Source organism: Chlorocebus sabaeus, chromosome 11 (genome assembly GCF_047675955.1).
Source record: "Chlorocebus sabaeus isolate Y175 chromosome 11, mChlSab1.0.hap1, whole genome shotgun sequence".
In the NCBI taxonomy this organism is placed as follows: domain Eukaryota; kingdom Metazoa; phylum Chordata; class Mammalia; order Primates; family Cercopithecidae; genus Chlorocebus; species Chlorocebus sabaeus.
Window position 1 is genome coordinate 105309536 of NC_132914.1, and position 17417 is coordinate 105326952.

Here is a 17417-nt window from a genome sequence, read left to right on the forward strand (position 1 = left end):
TAAAATATTTTATATATATATTTAATATATATATATGTACAGTTGTTTGTTTGTTTTTTCTGAGATGGAGTCTCGCTCAATCACCCAGGCTGGAGTGCAGTGGCACTATCTTGGCTCACTGAAAGCTCCGCCTCTTGGGTTCACGCCATTCTCCTGCCTCGGCCTCCCGAGTAGCTGGGACTACAGCCGCCCACCACTATGCCTGGCTAATTTTTTTGTATTTTTAGTAGGGACGGGGTTTCACCGTGTTAGCCAGGATGGTCTCGGTCTCCTGACCTCGTGATCCGCCCATCTCGGCCTCTCAAAGTGCTAGGATTACAGGCATGAGCCACCACGCCCGGCCCCCCCACCCTACTATTTCAAGCCAAATTCTGGGAGCTTATGTGCAAGGGCGTTTTTTTCTGGGCATATATCTATAGTTGTCATGAGATCTTCAAAGAGTTACAAGATCAGAATAGACATACAGTTAGGAATATAGGCTTTGAAATCAGGTGGCATTGGGTTTACCACCCTGCTGCCACTTACTAGCTCTGTGACCCTGAACAAGTTACCTAATCTCTCTGATACTCATTCCCCTCTTGTGTAAAAATAGATACACGTCTCCCTCATAGAACTGTTTAAATGAGAGTATTTATATGTGTAGAAGAATGTCTGGCATGTATTAAGTGTTCAATAAACATTAACTATAATATTGACTGCTGTATATTATACACACATCTACTATGGGATTTATCATTGTCTGTCCAGCATAGTAATTGTTTACATTGCTTTCTCCCTCAGTTGACTCTGAATTCTCTGAAAGCAGGGACTGTGAATTATTTATTCCTGCATCTCAAGCACACACATAGTAGGCAATCAGCATATGTTTTTAAATAAATGAAAAAATGAGTGGATGACTGGATGGGTGGAGAGTTGGATGGATGGATGGGCTGCTTTAGTTCAGATAAATAGATGAATGAATGTATAGTTGGACAGATTAATGAATAGATTAATGGTAGGTGGATGGATGGCTCAATGAATAGATGGATAGGTGAACTGCTGGAAGACAAATGGATGGACGGATGGATGCATGGATGGATGGATGGATGGATGGACAGATGGATGATTGGATGGATGGATGGATGGATGCATGGCTTAATGAATGGGTGAGTAGGTGGACTGCTGGATGACAGACAGATGGATAGATGGATGGCTTAATGAATGGGTGGGTAGGTAGACTGCTGGATGACAGACAGATGGATGGGTAGCTGGATGGATGGATAGATGGATTAATGAATGGATGGGTGGGTGGATGCTGAATGATAGACAGATGAATGGTGGATGGATGGATGGATAGGTGGTTGGCTTAATGACTGGATGGGTAGGTGGACTGCTGGATGACAGACGGATGGATAGTTTGACTTTACGAAGGCATGAATTTTTGTCTGTTTTGTTCACTTGTTTATTCCAAGTGCCTACGAGAGTGATTGGTGCATAGTATGTGCTCAGTACTTAGTTCTTGAACAAATGAGTTGGCGGACTACCTTAAACCACAGTTAAATGCTGACACTACTATCTGGATTAGGAGAGTATGTTACAATTTGTATCTTCCATTGACTGACTATGGAATCTCAGGCGTTGGCTAAAATGGTCATGGGGCCCCCTGCTGGTAGTAGTATGAAAAAGCATTGCCTAAATGGAGTTTCCTGTTTTCTCATTTACATTCTATTTTTCCTCTTGACTGATGATCCTGAACATTTACTCATAAAGCTGTGGTTCTCAACCCTCTGTGCTCATAACCATTATCTGAGAGCACCTGATTACAGCTGTGGGTTGGAAAGGTTAGGAATCTATATTCACCAGGCTCTCAGGTGATTCTGAATCAGTTGTTTCTCAGACCCACATCTGGGAGACCCTGACAAAGGGTGAGCCATGTTGGTAACTGGGAGGCTGTGAGGATCGGCTACTGTTTGGGGGGCTGTCTCTGAATTCTCAACTGATGTCCAGACTATGTGGGAAAGAGGCAGAGTCAAAGAGGCACTGGTTAAGAGCTGTGATTTGCAATTTGGACTGTCCTGGGTTCAGATCCCAGCTCCATCACTCACCGGCTGTGTGAACTCCTTTTCCTCATCTGTAAAGTAGGGAAATAGTTACCTCCCATAGGAATGTTGGGAGGAATAAAGGAGACAACAAGTGTAGATGGCTGGGCACAAAGCTGAGCACATGGTAGACACTCAATAAACACTGAATGGACAAATATGCTGCTAAATAACCCTACTTTCCTTCTTTTTCCTTTTCTTCCTTGGATAGAGGAGAGGGGCTATGGATTTTATTTATCCCACTAGAATGTGAGCTCTGTGAAAGAGGGGATTTTGCCTCTCCTGCTCACAGCTTAATTTCCAGCACCTAGGACAGTGCCTCACACAAAGTAGGTCTCACTGAGTATTTGTTGGGGAAAAAAAAAATGAACCTGGTTTGGTTCAGAATTGCCCAGGTTCAGCAGGTAGTCCAGCAAGGACCTTGAAAGTACTTTTTGGACTTAAGGTAATCCTTGGATCAGTGTATATTTGACAAATATATAGGAAGTATGGAGCAAAACAAACCACTGGCCCATGAGAACCTGTGCTTGTCCAATACAAAGTTTGTCCCCAAACCAGGGCCCACTAGGATCCAGGCCCCCAAATTCCCAGTTTGGTGTCAAGAAAAAGGCAGTGTTCTGGAAGACTCAGGGATGCTGTTTACCCAACACTGCTCTTAAGCCTTTTCATGCCATTGGTGGTTTCCTCCCTCTCCCGGCCTCTGCATTTCCCTCTAGGATGCTCAAGAACCCTATGGGTTCTGTGCTTTGATGAAGGGGCTTCTCATGCCTGTGTCTCTGCTGTTTTGCAGGTGGCATCCCTGAATCCTGACTGGATGGAGGCCCACCAGCTTCTGTTCCCATGAAGTAGAAAGGCCAAGCTTGGTCTTCAGCTGGGGAAGAGGCCAGAAACAAGGCCCCTGGCAAAATAACCCAGATCCATTGGCCTGAGGAGCAGAGAAAGGGTGCGAAGTGAACTGCAGCTGCTGGTAACCCTCAGAAACCTTCTCCGATTGCTATTCTCACAGTTCTTTGGGAAGACTCTGAAGTGAAGAACAATATGTAGGAAAATGGGACCAACTCATGTGTGTTCTGAGCCTCAAAACCCCTTTCTTGGCCCAAAGAACCTCACCTTGAGTTTGGGAGGGTTGGTAAGCTCCATCCTTTCTCATGACCTCAGCCAAGCGTTGAACTTGCCCTCCCCTTCTGGCCTTGGTGGTCACTTTTTCGGGAAAAGTGAGACTGAGGACTCTCAGGTGTTCCATCCCTAAGAAAAACTTGGGAAACCAAGCCCCTTCCATCCCCTCCCAAGCACCCCAGCCAAGCCCCAGAGAGCCAGTCCGGAATGATCCCGCTATGGCCAAGCTCTGGTTCAAATTCCAGCGGTACTTCCGCCGGAAACCTGTGCGCTTCTTTACCTTCCTGGCACTCTACCTGACTGCTGGGAGCCTTGTCTTCCTTCACTCTGGCTTTGTGGGCCAGCCCGCTGTCTCGGGGAACCAGGCGAACCCCGTGGCCGCAGGAGGCCCGGCTGAGGGTGCTGAGCTTCCCTTCTTAGGCGACATGCATCTGGGCAGAGGTTTCCGGGACACCGGTGAAGCCTCGAGCATCGCTCGCAGGTACGGACCCTGGTTCAAGGGCAAGGATGGGAATGAGAGAGCCAAGCTTGGCGACTACGGTGGAGCCTGGAGCCGAGCCCTCAAGGGGAGGGTTGTCCGGGAGAAGGAGGAAGAGCGAGGTAAGAGCGAGGAACATCTGGACACTGAGGGGTTGGGGAGAAGGGAGGAGATACAACATAATAACAGCTATCAGTTTTCAGTGTTTCATAGGAACCAGCTGTCATATAGTTGTAGCTATAAATAAATAGTGCCTTCCATTATCATCCCCATTGCACAGAGGAGAAAATTGAAGCTCAGAGGGATGAAGCAGCTTGCCCAAGGTCACACAGCTTGTCAACAGGCAAGTTTGGATTTAAATTCCACATCTATCAGAGGTCAAAATCTGACTCTCCCCTGCAGCCTTTCACAGTCCTTGTTAAATATACATGAAAATAAAAACAGTCAGCATTTATTGGGTACTTACTAGGCACCAGTACTGTTTCCAAGCACTTTACATATATAGAAACATCACCACAACTCTAGGTGATATATTTTATTTATTCCCATTTTAAAGATGAGGAAAGTGAAGTACCAAGAGCACAAGATTACACAGCTAAGTGGCAGAGCTTCTGCTCCACCAGACTGTCTCTCAGTCCATCTTGCTGGGTCCCTTGGTGATGGATCTCAGGGGACATCATTGCCCTCGATAGACTTCATTGCATTTTCTCGGCCATTTATAATCTAAAAAGGCTTTTCTTCATGAGTGCACTACCTTATTTGATTTTCATGACACTTCATGGGCTTAAACAAGGCCCCTATGATCCTGTGCCCAGTTAACAGATGTGGAAACCAAGGCTTGAGGAAGGGAAGACACTTGCTCAAAGCTGCGCAGCTGGTCAGCAGCAGGAATGGAGTTTAAATCTGGCCTGAACACTCAGTTTTCTAAGGCTGTCTCCTAGAGTCTGCTGGCATCTACCCATCCAACCAGCATGCTAGGGAGGAACCCACAACCCCTACAATTCATGAGATTAACACAAATGGACATTTCAGAAATCTGGGCCAGATGGTTTGGGAGAATAAACCACCAATCAAGGCAGATGGAAAACTTCACTAGCCTTTGTGTTCTACTGTGATTCAACTCATAAAAAACCCTTCTCCTACTGTGGAAGGGAGCAGGATTAATGCAACACATTCTCCTGCCCCAGTCTCCCCCTCCCCCTGGCCTTAGAACCATCTAGAAGACTCTATCTTTCTGCCCTTAGGAATTTCCTAGACTTCTGCCTCTTCAAGAACCAATGTTCATAGGGAGGCAAAGGAGATGTCGGAGGTAGCAGAATGGATCAGGGGATGTGGATTCATATTCCAGTTCCACCCCCACCAGCCATGTGGCCCAGGCAAATGGTTTTACCTTTTCAGGACTCAGTTTTGAAATCTGTAAAATGGGGATTTTACTGGATGCTCCTGAGAGTTCAATGAAACAAGAGTCATGAAAGCCTAGCACCGAGTAGGTGCTTAGAGGTGCTCAGGAAGTGCTCCTGGGATCTCCCTGGGGATCATCTTATAGATGTAGGTGAGATGTGAGGTGCTGCACCCCACCCACTCCAGACTTCATTCTGGCCTTTGAAAGCCCCAAAGTCCTTGCCAGCTTACACCTTGGGATATGCTCCCCATAATGCTTAGGACAAATTCCAGACCCCTCCCATAGTCCAACTCTGCAACTTCATCTTATAACCCCACTCCCCTCATCATGCTCTGCCCCACTGTCCCTGCAGTTCATTGAATACACCAAGCCTGTTTCTACCTTAAGATCTCTGTATATGCAGTGCCTTCTATCTTGGATGCCATCTCCCCAGATGTTTGCATAGCTTCCTTCTTCCTTTCCTTCAAGTCTTCAATCCAACCTCACTTTCCCATAGAGACTGTCCCAGAGCATCCTAACGCAAATAACCCCACTTCCTAACCAGTCACAACCACATTCCCCGACTCTATTTTCATCATAACACTTATCGCCACCTGAAAGCATCTCATTTGTGTGTTTGCTTCTTTGTTTAAGATCAACCTGTTCTACTGGACTGTCAGCTCCAGGAGGGCAGGGCTATTGGCTGTCCTGCCTGTCTGTGTTCTATCAGCACCCAGGACAGCACCTGGCTCAGTGCTGTTGCTGAACACCTATTTGTTGAATGGGTGAATGGCTGGATGAATAAACGAACGAATGACTATCCCTCTGCCTGGAGTACCTTTACAGGGTTAGCTCTACTCTTCCTCCAAGTCTCAGCTTTGCTAATTTCAAGAAATTTTCCCTGATCCCCTTACAGGCTTGATCAAATGTTCTTCCTCTATGCTCCCTGACATGGCCCTTATATTAATGGCAATTGTGTATGTTTGTCCACATCCCCTGATAGAATATGAATTCCTTGTGGCGTAGATGATACAGAAATGACGTTATCTCTCATTTGTTGTGACAATGAAATACTGTCATCAATACTGCTAATAATAATTAACATTTCTTGAGTACCTACTTTGCACCAACCACTTGTCTATTTGCTTTTCATGTATTATTTGAATGAAATGATATAAGTAACATGCTTATAATATCCTCTGGCTTATAATAATAGGTCACTTAATAGTTGCTGTCCTTGTTATTTGTAGTAATATTAGCTGATATCTAGTGAATGATCATTACAGGCTAGACCACATTATGTGTTTCATTGACTCATTCAATTACTACAACTCAGTAAGTTAGGAATTGTTATTCCATTTCACAGATGGCAAAACTGAGATCCAGAAAGAAATCACTTACCCTAGTTTACACAGGTCAATAGTGGAAGAATCGAGGTTTAAAACAAGGTCTGTTTAATTCCAACACTTGTGGGCATTCTTCTATACCATGCCAATTGCACCCCCACCATGCCTTATCCAGCAATCTTACATATTTTATGAAGTGCAGAGAGAAGGAAGAGAAAATAAGAACATAGCCCCGAGGCCAGGGCTCTCAGCAGACAGCCTTTGGAATCAGGCAGTGTTATTAAGAAAACACAAATCCAGCCTGTCCTTGATTAACTTATTCAGAGTTCAGCGAGGAAATATTAGATTAACGCTAATAAAAATGAGACGTTTCTCCGACCTGACGCTAAACTCATTTGGTTTTCTCCAAAGCTGGCGAGGACTCTGCTTGATGCAGTGATGCAGGATTCAAGCTGTAGAGGATTCAGAGCCCATCATGGCCCAGGAGTGGGAGGGGAGGAGTTGCACCCAGGCTGGGTTGAGGCTGGGCAGGAGTCTGAGTTCCTTGGTGTGACTGACACCTACCATACGCCAGTCATTTACCTAGGACTGTCTAGGTTCACATGACCATGTGAGAGCCTGTACTTTGAGTTGCCAAATCAGGGTTCAGATCCCAGTCCTGCAACTTGCTGGCTGTGCAGCCTTGGGCAGGTCGCTTCACCTTTCTGACACGCTATTTCCTCTTTGGGATAAAAAGTACTTAACATCAGATGGCATTGTGATGATTACATAAGGTAAATTCAGCGTGTGCTCTCTAAGTGCCAGTGCTATTCAAAGCATTTACATCTATTACATCACATAATCCTCATAGTAATGAAGGAAGATAGACACTGTTATTAACTCCATCTTACAGAAGGGAAACTCAGGCACAGAGAAGTTAAGTAACTTGCCCAAGATTACCCACCTCGGGGAGGGAGTAAACCAGTATGTGAACCCAGGTGTTGTGAGTCTCACACCTGAACCTCAACCACTACATCACGTCACTTCTTAGTGTACAGAAAGTACATGCCAGCTATTATTATTATTATAAGCTGGCATGCCACCTTAATACATGCCAGTTATTATTATTTGTACTGTAATTTTGCAGGAGAAAATGGTGGAATAGAAGTAATGTGACTTTCCTAAAGTCACACAGCTAATCTGGGGCACAGCCAGAAGCCAAACCCACTTTGACTTCAAAGGCTGTGCTGCTTCTATTTCCATGAGATTACAGAGAGGCTTGGGCTGGGTGTGAAAGTGGTCATGGGAAGATTTAGTCTGCATCTTTTTGGAAGGATAGCAGGAGCACCTACTTCCCATCTCCTCCAGCTGAAGATGCAATGGCTGCAGGTTACTAAAGTGCTCTGTGTCAGGGACTGTTTGTCCATATTCTCCTTTCAACTTCATATCAGGTAAAAATATTGAGTGCCATTTCATGGATGAAGAAACAGAGACTTAGAGAGGTTCAATTATTTGCCCAATATCATACAGCTGCCAAGAGGCAGAGCTGACTCCAGCCCAATTTGATCAGAGTCCAAAGCCCTTATTCTTAACCACTGGACTTATACTACCACTTCCTTAAAATATATGATCTCTAACTCCATTCATTCATTTATTCATTCATTCATTCCATATTTATCAAACACCTACTACGTGCCCAGATCTTTGCTGGGAGGTGGAGATACAGGAATGATTCAAGCACAGGTTGTGAATATTCCTCAGAGGAAAAAGCTGTGATTTTCCCCATTATAGCACCCTTTCATTTCATTACAAATTCTTCTACAATAATCAAAAATTATTTCTAATTTGAAAAAATAATGGACAATACCAACAAAATTTAGAAAAGTTTTGGGGGACTCATTCAGTCATGGGGTATCATAGCTGGCTTTCTGGGAGAGGAGATGGGTAAGCTTAGTATGTAGGATCCTTAGGCCTTGACCAAAGTGAGTGGCGCATCCCTTCTGCCCTGGGAAAGCCTAGATATGAGCAGGAAATTCCATCACCGGTACAAAGAAACCCGGGCAGCACTGGGTATTCTTCCGGAGGGACCACCTTCCAGGGTTTCAGAGAATTCCAAGAAGGAGAAAAATTGTTTCTTGTGTCTTCCTTCTGTGCCAGACCCTGTGATAGGCTCAATGCATCAAATTAATGTTACTTAGGTCACTCTTAACAATATCTTTGTATTAGCTTTCTCAGGCTGCTATAACAAAGTATCACACACTGGGTGGCTTGAACAACAGATATCTATTCTCTCACAGTTCTGGAGGCCAGAAATCTGAAGTCAGGGTGTTGGTAGGGCCATGCGCTCTCAAAGGCTCAGAGGGAGACTCTGTTCCTTGCCTTTCTCCTGGTTTCCAGTGTTCCCGGCCATCATCAGCAACCCCTGGCTTGCAGCCATATTACTCCAGTCTCTGCTTCCATTTTCACATGACTATCTCCTTTGTGTCTGTGTCTTCATATAGCCTTCATCCGCCTCTGTGTCTTCATATAGCCATCTCGTTATAAGGACACCAATCATATTGGATTGGGACCCAACCTACTCCAGTTTAGCCTCATAACAAGATTCCATCTGCAATGACCCTATTTCCAAATAAGGCCACATTCTAAGGAACTGGGAGTCAAGACTTCAACATGTCATTTGGGGGGCCACAGGGCACACAATTCAGCGTAACAACCCTAGTTGAATTTTTGCTCCCACTTTTCAGGTGGAGAACTGCACCTCCAAGAGCTTGAGTAATATTTGAAGCTATTGCAGCATCATGTGTGAGATTTGAACCCAGATCTGGTTGACTCCAATACAGCGTGAGGCCTCCTGTTAGTTCATGTTTAGCTACCCTTTTAACAAATCACCTTCATCAAAGAGAGCAAAATTTCATGAAAAGATTAATTGAAGCAAAAGAAAAAAGTAAAGGGGAAAAAAACTACCACCAGGAGAGTTCTTTTCAGATGCTGGTTTCTGTACTGGAGATAAATAGCCCAACTGGGGCGACTTTGCCATTTCAGCAGTCTTCAGACCGCTGTGGAGACGAGCTGATAGATTGTGTGAACTCGGCCATTAATCCACCCTCAAGTGGCCTGTGATGTTGTCCCTGTTTTACATATCTGACCTCCTGTCTCTGAGAGATTCTGCTACCACAGCAGGATTTGAAGGTGGAGCCCTGAGGAATGGCTGAAGAGGACTTTAGCGGGCTGGCAGTAACCATGCTAATGAGCTCAGCAGGGTGATACAACTCTGAGGACAGAAACCATGGTTGTATTGGTCGCAGCCTGCACCAAAGGTCTGTGGGAAAGGGGTCACCAGATCTTTCCCAGGACAGGAAGGACACTGGCTCAATATTGATATCCTGATCCATGGAGCTCAGCCCATTAATCAGGCCATGATGCATAACATGCCTGCGTTTTCCAAAAGCATTAATAAAGGACCATGTATCTTCCTCTCCCTCCTGTTGACAGATAAGGAAACAGAGGGTCATTCATTCATTCAAAAAGTCTTTGAGCACCTGTTGTGTGGGACATCTCAGCCTGATGCCTGGTCTGGTGGGAGGGTGAGGAAGAGGACAGAACACCATTTAAAAGCCCAGGCTTATAAAAAAGAATAAGATCATGTTTCTTGCAGGAACATGGATGGATCTGAAGGCCATTATTCTTAGCAAACTAATGCAGGAACAGAAAACCAAATACCGCATGTTTCCACTTTTAAGTGGGAGCTAAATGATGAGAACACATGGACACAAAGAGGGGAACAACAGACACTGGAGACTACTTGAAGGTGCAGGGCGGGAGGAGGGAGAAGAGGAGAAAATATAACTATTGGGTACTACGCTTAATACCTGGGTAACAAAGTAATTTGTACAACAAACCTCGTGACACGAGTTGACCTATATAACAAACCTGCACATGTACCCTGCACTTAAAATAAAGCTTAAAAATAAATAACTAAAAGCCCAGGCTTTTGGGAAGATGGACCTATGGTAAAAACCCCAGATCTTCTCCCAAGAAACCGCCCCACTTCCCAGCTCCATCCTCCTCCTGGGCAGGTCTCTCTGGGGAGACACCTCCTCCCAAGACATCTCCCAATCGTGGACTCAGTGTGGCATATAGGAAGGGGCAACTTTGAATAGATAGACCTGGGCATGGATTTGGTCTGAGACCCTCACTGTGGGGTGGACTCGGGCAAGTTGCTAAGCTTGAGTATCAGTGTAGTAGTTACTGTTCCCCCGCATCCTGGTGCCAAGGGACAAAAATCCACCTTGAACCAGCTTAAGCTAAAGACGAAAATGCATTGTGTCATGTCATCAAACTACAGCAGTGGCTCTGCTGGACTGGATTTTTTAAATGAATAATTGGTGGCCTTCTTCCTGTCACTCTCATCTCTGCTCTTCTATGCCTTGGCTTGTTTGTTCTCCTACACAGACTGGCCTTGGTGCCAGGGATTGGGCTGGTGGTAGCTCTGGGGTTATAGCACCTGGGAGAGACAGATTTCTTTCTCCCAGCTTTACTCTATCAGAATGCAACAAATGGGTCATGTGTCCTTCCTTGAAGCAATCACTGGCTGCTGGGATGGACAATATGTTTGACCCTGCCAAGGTCATCATGTCTCCTGTGGTCAGGGAAAGTAAGGTCTGCTGATGGAAAAACCTATCTAGAGCAGATGCTTTGAAGGCACAAACAGTCCACTACAGTCCACCCCTTCACTCCATGGTGGACATGCAATGGACATACCCACATACATCTTTACTCCCATTAATTTGCTTACAAAAATCTTATCTAACATGACCACTGTTCCATAGGTAGCCAAATGTGCCTATCCTCACCTTAAGGTGAAGTCACCCAAAGTCCTATTACATCCAACTTCAAGCCCAGCATTTCTGCAGCATGAGCATTCCTCCCCTTCAGGTGTTGGGGTGGCCAAAGAGAAATGAAACTTCCTCAAGTGTAAGATGGTTGGAGGACAGACCTGGGCTTTAATTTGAAGTCAAATGCTACAAGCTGTAGGTACGTGGGCAGATGACATAGGTTCCCATTGCATTTTGAAAAGAGGAAAAGCAGATGTAACATGAGTAGTTACCAGTCAGAACACACACCATATGCCCAAACTAAGACGTGCTTCTAAGGTAAACAGATAGAAGAGTCACTATGATCAGTTCCCTCATCTCTAAAATGGGTTCATAAGAAGTTTGTGAAGATTGAATTTTTAAAACATGAGACATGGCCCACAGTAAAGTAGATAGCACGTAGTAGGTGTTCAATACATGAGTTTTGTCTCCTCTGTTTCTGTCTTTGTCTCTCTCTCTGTCATACACACACACACACCACACACACACACACACATACACACAATCTGCTTATCTGATGACAAAGACCTCAGGCCACCAAAATAAACCAAACTTTACCTCCTCTCTTCCCTTCCTTCTCTTCCCTCCCTACTCCATCATCCCTCCTTCCTTCCTTTTCTTCTTTCTCGTTCTCCCTCCAGCACCCTCTATTTTTCCCTCCCGCCTATCCTACAGTGCATCTTTAGACACTCAGTCCTCTAGGGAATGGCTGAATTGAAGTTAGTGTGCAGCCCTTGACCACATGGCCACAGAGTACTCTCTCCCAGCTCAGGTATGAACAGCATTCGTGCTCCAAGTCAAGGGCTGTGACTCCATCTGTGGTGGGAGGGGCACGCGCTGTTGAACAAGCACAGAGACAAGACCTGGGCTTCTCCAGGGCTGTCACTGTCTGGTGTGCCTGCTCCAGGGAGGCGATGTTTCTTTTAAAGATGGACTGTTCTTAGTCGAGCAAATCACCTCTGTCTTATGAAGGAAATTCAAGGTGATCAGGTCAAGACACATCTCCAGCGGGGCTGAAAAAAATAGTGCACTTAGCAGAGCCGTGTCCAGGGGAGTGATTGCTCAGTAATGAGCCTGCATTCTCTGCTAGATCCTGCTCTCCACCACAAGGAAGCGGTGAAAGAAGTTCACAGTTTAAACTAGACAGTGGTCTAGCCAAGGAAGCGATTCAGTGGCATTTAGTATTTTCTTCAATCATTCCATATAAGGGACATTTAATTCCAAGTGCTGGCTGGATCTTCGGTCTAACCTCCAGTTACTGATTTGGGGGTCTCACAGACCTGGATTTAAACCTTTATTCTGTGTACAATTAGCTGTGGGTCATAGGGAGGCCACTTCACCTTTCTGGGTCACTGTTAAATCATCTAAGATAAGAGCATGACAATGTCAATGTTCTCCACTTCACATGGGGGCATTACAAAGATCCCCCAACTCAAAAAGCAAGCAGTTCAGAACACAGGCTCTGAAGCCAGATTGCTTTGCTTCAGTTCTGAATCCACATATATGAGCTGTGTTACTCTGAGCAAGTGACTTCTCCGGGCCCTTTTCTCTTCTGTATAAAATGGTAATAATATTCTCATAGGATCACTGTAAGGATGCAAGGAGACAATGTATGTAAAGCACTTACCAAAGTGAATGTCCACATAATAATAATAATAATTTTAAAAACATATGGGAAAAGACATTATAAACTGTGAAGTGCTATTTTCATGTATGGGGGTTACTATTTATCATAAAGTACAGGGAAAATGTTTACTACTTGAAGAAAACTAAGTGTATGATATATAATTAGATGCCTATTTCACTTTATTTAAAATTTTCCTTTGAATGGAAACATTCACCTTGACCCACAATAGAGACAAACTGTAAAGTACTTTACACAGCACTGTGAATGGCCAGTTTCTTATTCTACTCACCTTAGTTTGATGCCTATCATATGCAAGACACTATGGTAGAAACTTTTACATAAATCATTCTATTTTAACCTCATTGGATTGTTATTTTTGTTCCTGATTCAAATAAAGCTAGGTCTCTGAAAGGTTAACTGACTTAAACTTACTAGGCTTATGCTAGGAAGTAAACAAAGTGAAATGAGGACCTAGACCTTGAGATAGCTAAGTCCAGGGCACTTTCCAAGGAAAACTAAATGTCTTAAGGCAGCTTGTAGACACAGTAACATGTTGTCAAATGTTAAGCCTCTTAGAGCTGTCTTAATGCAAGAAATAGGAAGCTGTGTTTGGTGCTTAGGGAGTGGCCTTGGCTTAGGTTCCTGGATGCCCAGCTGTCACTGGGTGACCTCAACGGCTTGGCTGCAGCCCACAGAAGGCTTCCCTCCTCTCTGTTGGTCTCCACTGCCCTGATTAGACCAGGTTCTTCCAAGACAAATGACTTTCACTCTCTCATTTCTGCCCAAAGGAAGGACTTGACATTAAAAGGTCAACAAGGTCACATAACCAGAGACACACTGGTGAGGCTTCCCCCTGTAACCCTTGCAGCTTTGTCCCCAGCCACCTCTGACTTTTTCCTTTCCCCAAAGCCAAGTACATCGGCTGCTACCTGGATGACACCCAGAGTCGGGCCCTTCGAGGAGTGTCCTTTTTTGACTACAAAAAGATGACCATCTTCCGTTGCCAGGACAACTGTGCTGAACGGTAGGGCCCCAGCATCCAAGACTTGTCCATTTCAGGCCCTTCCTTCTAAGATTCCTGCCTGTGGCATTCTTTGCCCCGCTATGGGAGGGTGTGTTGAAGGGTGAGCACGTGACCACAGGAAAGGTTGATGCAAAGGTGTGTGTGCGTTTTGTGTATGTGCATGAGCACATCCACACAACTGCGACTGTTCAAGAGTTGGTCTATGGGAGTTTGTGGTTGTGCAACTGTGTCACACTGTGTCTAGGAACAATTTTGTAGCAAACAGAGTACAGGGTCAGCTAGCTGTGTTTGTGAGCCTAATGCCAATATGCAATGATCTTTAAATAATAGTGACCGTGTATGCAGGAGTCTTTGTGAATATGTGTGCAAGGGCCCAGGATTGTGCTTGTGTGTGTGGGTGTCTGATTGCATTTGTTGAATGTGCAACACTGTGTTGAGAGCATGCAAGGTTGTGAAGAATTGCACACAACTTAGAAATGCACCATTAGGTGTGCGCGTGCATGCAGATGAGGGCTGTGAGCATAAGGCTTGCAAGATGTCCACATGAAGGGTAAGGTGAAGGTATCTAATAGTTTCTCAATATATAAACTCCTTGTTTTTCTCCAACGGAGAAACACTTACCTGTTCAGACAGTGTTTTCCAATCTAAGAAGACAATGATGGTTTTTATTAGACATGCACTGGGAGTAGGGTGGAGAGAGTTGATGTTTTGAGAGTGGACAAGTCCCCAGAGACCTGGTGAACAGGGACAGGACCCCTGGGGGTACCATGGGGCTGAGCTGAGCTTCTCTCCTTGTTTCTTGGGCCCCTTGACCTTGTAGTGGCTCATGAAGAAGCTCTAATATGCTCACCTCCAGGCTCCAGCTGGCTGCCTCTGACAGTCACAAGCTCTGCCAACCTCAGCTGCATGCCTGGTGTGGAAATGGGCAAGTGGGTGACCACTGAGAGACTCTTCCTGCAGTTCTTTATTTTTCATTTTTTATTTTTTTGAGATGGAGTCTTGCTCTGTTACCCAGGCTGGAGTGCAGTGGCGTAATCTCAGCTCACTGCACCCTCTGCCTCCCGGGTTCAAGCGATTCTCCTACCTCAGCCTCCTGAGTAGCTGGGACTACAGGCACATGCCACCATGCCTGACTAATTTTTTTTTTTTTTTTGGTATTTTTAGTAGAGATGGGGTTTCACCATGTCGGTCAGGATGGTCTTGATCTCCTGACCTCGTGATCCGCCCGCCTCGGCCTCCCAAAGTGCTGGGATTACAGGCGTGAGCCGCCACACCCGGCCCCTGTTGTTCTTGATTAGGAAACACTGCCCTCTTTGTAATCAGCTGCCTAGGGAGCCCACTATTAAAATCCTGAGCCCAGGACCCTCTCCAACTTGAAAAGGATTCCAAGTCCTTGATAACATGAAGTCACTAACTTATCTGTCAAACTTGTGTGCAGAGGGGCGGGGGAAACAGAGGTGAAGTCCACACAGCCCCTGGCCTTAAAGAGCCTGCAAGGGGAGACAAACATGTAAACAGAGAAGGATAACATAGTCAGATAAGGGTTGAGATGGAATAATTGCAGACAGTTAGACATGCAGACAAGGTCTAAGCTGCGTGGGGTGAAAGGAAATACTTCTCAGAGAAGGTGACAGCCAAGATGAGTCAGAGCTACTCATGTAATTCAATTTGGTTCAGCAAATATTTGTTGACTGCCCATGGGTGCTGGACCTGATTCTGGGTGCTGGACCTGATTCCAGGTGCTGGAGATGAAGAGATGAGCCATCCACAGCCCTGTCCTCAGCGGGGCTTCCCATCTGGTTGGGGAGATAGAGGCATGAACAATAGGCTTGGGCCACAGAATAACAACAGCTTACAATAGTTAAAAAGCACTTGTTCTGTGCCAGGCACTGTCTGAGCATTTTGCAAATATTAACTCTTTAACTTCACAAGACCCCCGTGAGGCAGGAATGTTATGAGCCACATTCCACAGATGAGGAAACCAGGGTACAGAGACATCAAGTATAATGGGTGCTGGGGTGGATGTGCTTTTCAAGGTGCAGGAAAGTCAAGAAGATGGAAGGGATGGAAGGTTCCATGTGGAGGGTTTAGGAAGCATTATCATGGTGAGACCATAAGCTGGGTTTTGAAGGATGAGTAGGAGTTTTCTAGGTAGGGCAGAAATAACAGCATACTCAAAGGACAGGACTCCTGAAATACACTGAAACACCCAGGGTGCTCAGGTAGGCAGCATGGGAGTGCACAGAGGGTACAAAGGGAGTGTCAGGAGAGGAAGTCACAGAGGTGCCCAAAGCCCAGTGGAATGGGGCCTTGAAAGCCAACTAGAGCATCCAGATTTGACCAGGAGGGTAATGGGGAGCCACTGCAGGGTGTCTATCAGGGAAGTGGTCTACATTCATTCCATGAATGTGTATTAATCATCTCTCATATGCCAGGCATTGTCCTGGGACAGTTGGGCAAGACCCATGGGGTCACTGCCCTCCTGGGTATTATATTCTAGAGAACAAGACAGGCAATTTACAAACTACTTTAAAAATCACTAAGATCATTTCAAAAGTGATGACAGTCATAAGAAAACAAAACGGAGCAATGGGATAGTGCCCAGTATGAGGGGTAACATTCAGTGTGGTAGTCAATGAAGGATTCTCTAGGAAGATGACTGAGCCCAGACCTGGAAGGTGAAAAGAAACAATGCAAACAGCAGAGTAAGAGTGTTCCAGGCAGAGAAATGACAAGGACAAAAGACTTGAGGCAGGACGGAACTCAGTGTGTTTAAAGATCAGAGAGCCCATGACTGCAGCAGAATTGGCCAAGGGAAGGATGGTGGGCATCTTATAGTCTGTTTGGGATGCTAGAACAAAATACCTTAGACTGGGTAATTTCTATGAACAGAAATGTATTGCTTACAGTCCTGGAGGCTGGGAAGTCCAATATCAAGGTGCCAATAGATTTGGTATCTGGTAGGTGCCCACTCTCTGCTTCAAAGATGGTGCCTTGTTGCTGTGTCCTCCCATAGCAGAAGAGCAAAAGTGCTCCATCAAGCCTCTTTTATGGATTTCCGTGAACCTCAGTTTTTCTCCGTCTTGACTTTGTCCTTCCCACTCCCGGAGCCACGGAGCAAGCAATGCTCTTTTCATTTGTTTACAGAGTGGGGTAGCCACTAAGAGTCCTTTTTAGGAAAGGATTCCATCACTATGAAAATTTTCAAAAAAACTTGAAAACCTTGCAGTGCCTGGATTTTTATTTTTAGGAATTTTTCCTTGGTGAATGTGTGAGCTCATTTTTGTCCTCTCCCAGAGGGATGCAAGAGTCCCTGCCTCCCTCATGAGCTCCCTGTGCCTCCTCCCTTCACCCTAGCTCCTCTCAAGGGACAAGGAGGCACCGTTCCTGGGTGATGTTTCCAAGAATAAAGGAGCTGGACTCTGGAGAGATGAACGTATTGGGTTTCCAGAAAGGGAAGAGCAAGAAAGAGAGTGGGGTAGGGGAGACCACAGGATCTGAGGTGTGTGTGTGT

The 17417-nt window shown here is 45.4% G+C and overlaps 1 protein-coding gene across 4 annotated transcripts in view; it reads left to right on the top strand.

Annotated features, from left to right (window-relative positions):
- Positions 1 to 17417, top strand: part of WSCD2 (WSC domain containing 2) — a 123769-nt gene that overhangs the window by 63775 nt on the left and 42577 nt on the right. For 3 of the 4 annotated variants that reach the window (XM_008004573.3, XM_008004571.3, XM_008004572.3), the window contains exons 2-3: positions 2869 to 3794; positions 13789 to 13903. In XM_008004573.3, coding sequence (XP_008002764.1) covers positions 3413 to 3794; positions 13789 to 13903 — 497 coding nt within the window. In that variant the 5' untranslated portion in view covers positions 2869 to 3412. The remainder of the gene's footprint in view (positions 1 to 2868; positions 3795 to 13788; positions 13904 to 17417) is intronic. The other variant, XM_008004574.3, reaches the window with a different exon arrangement.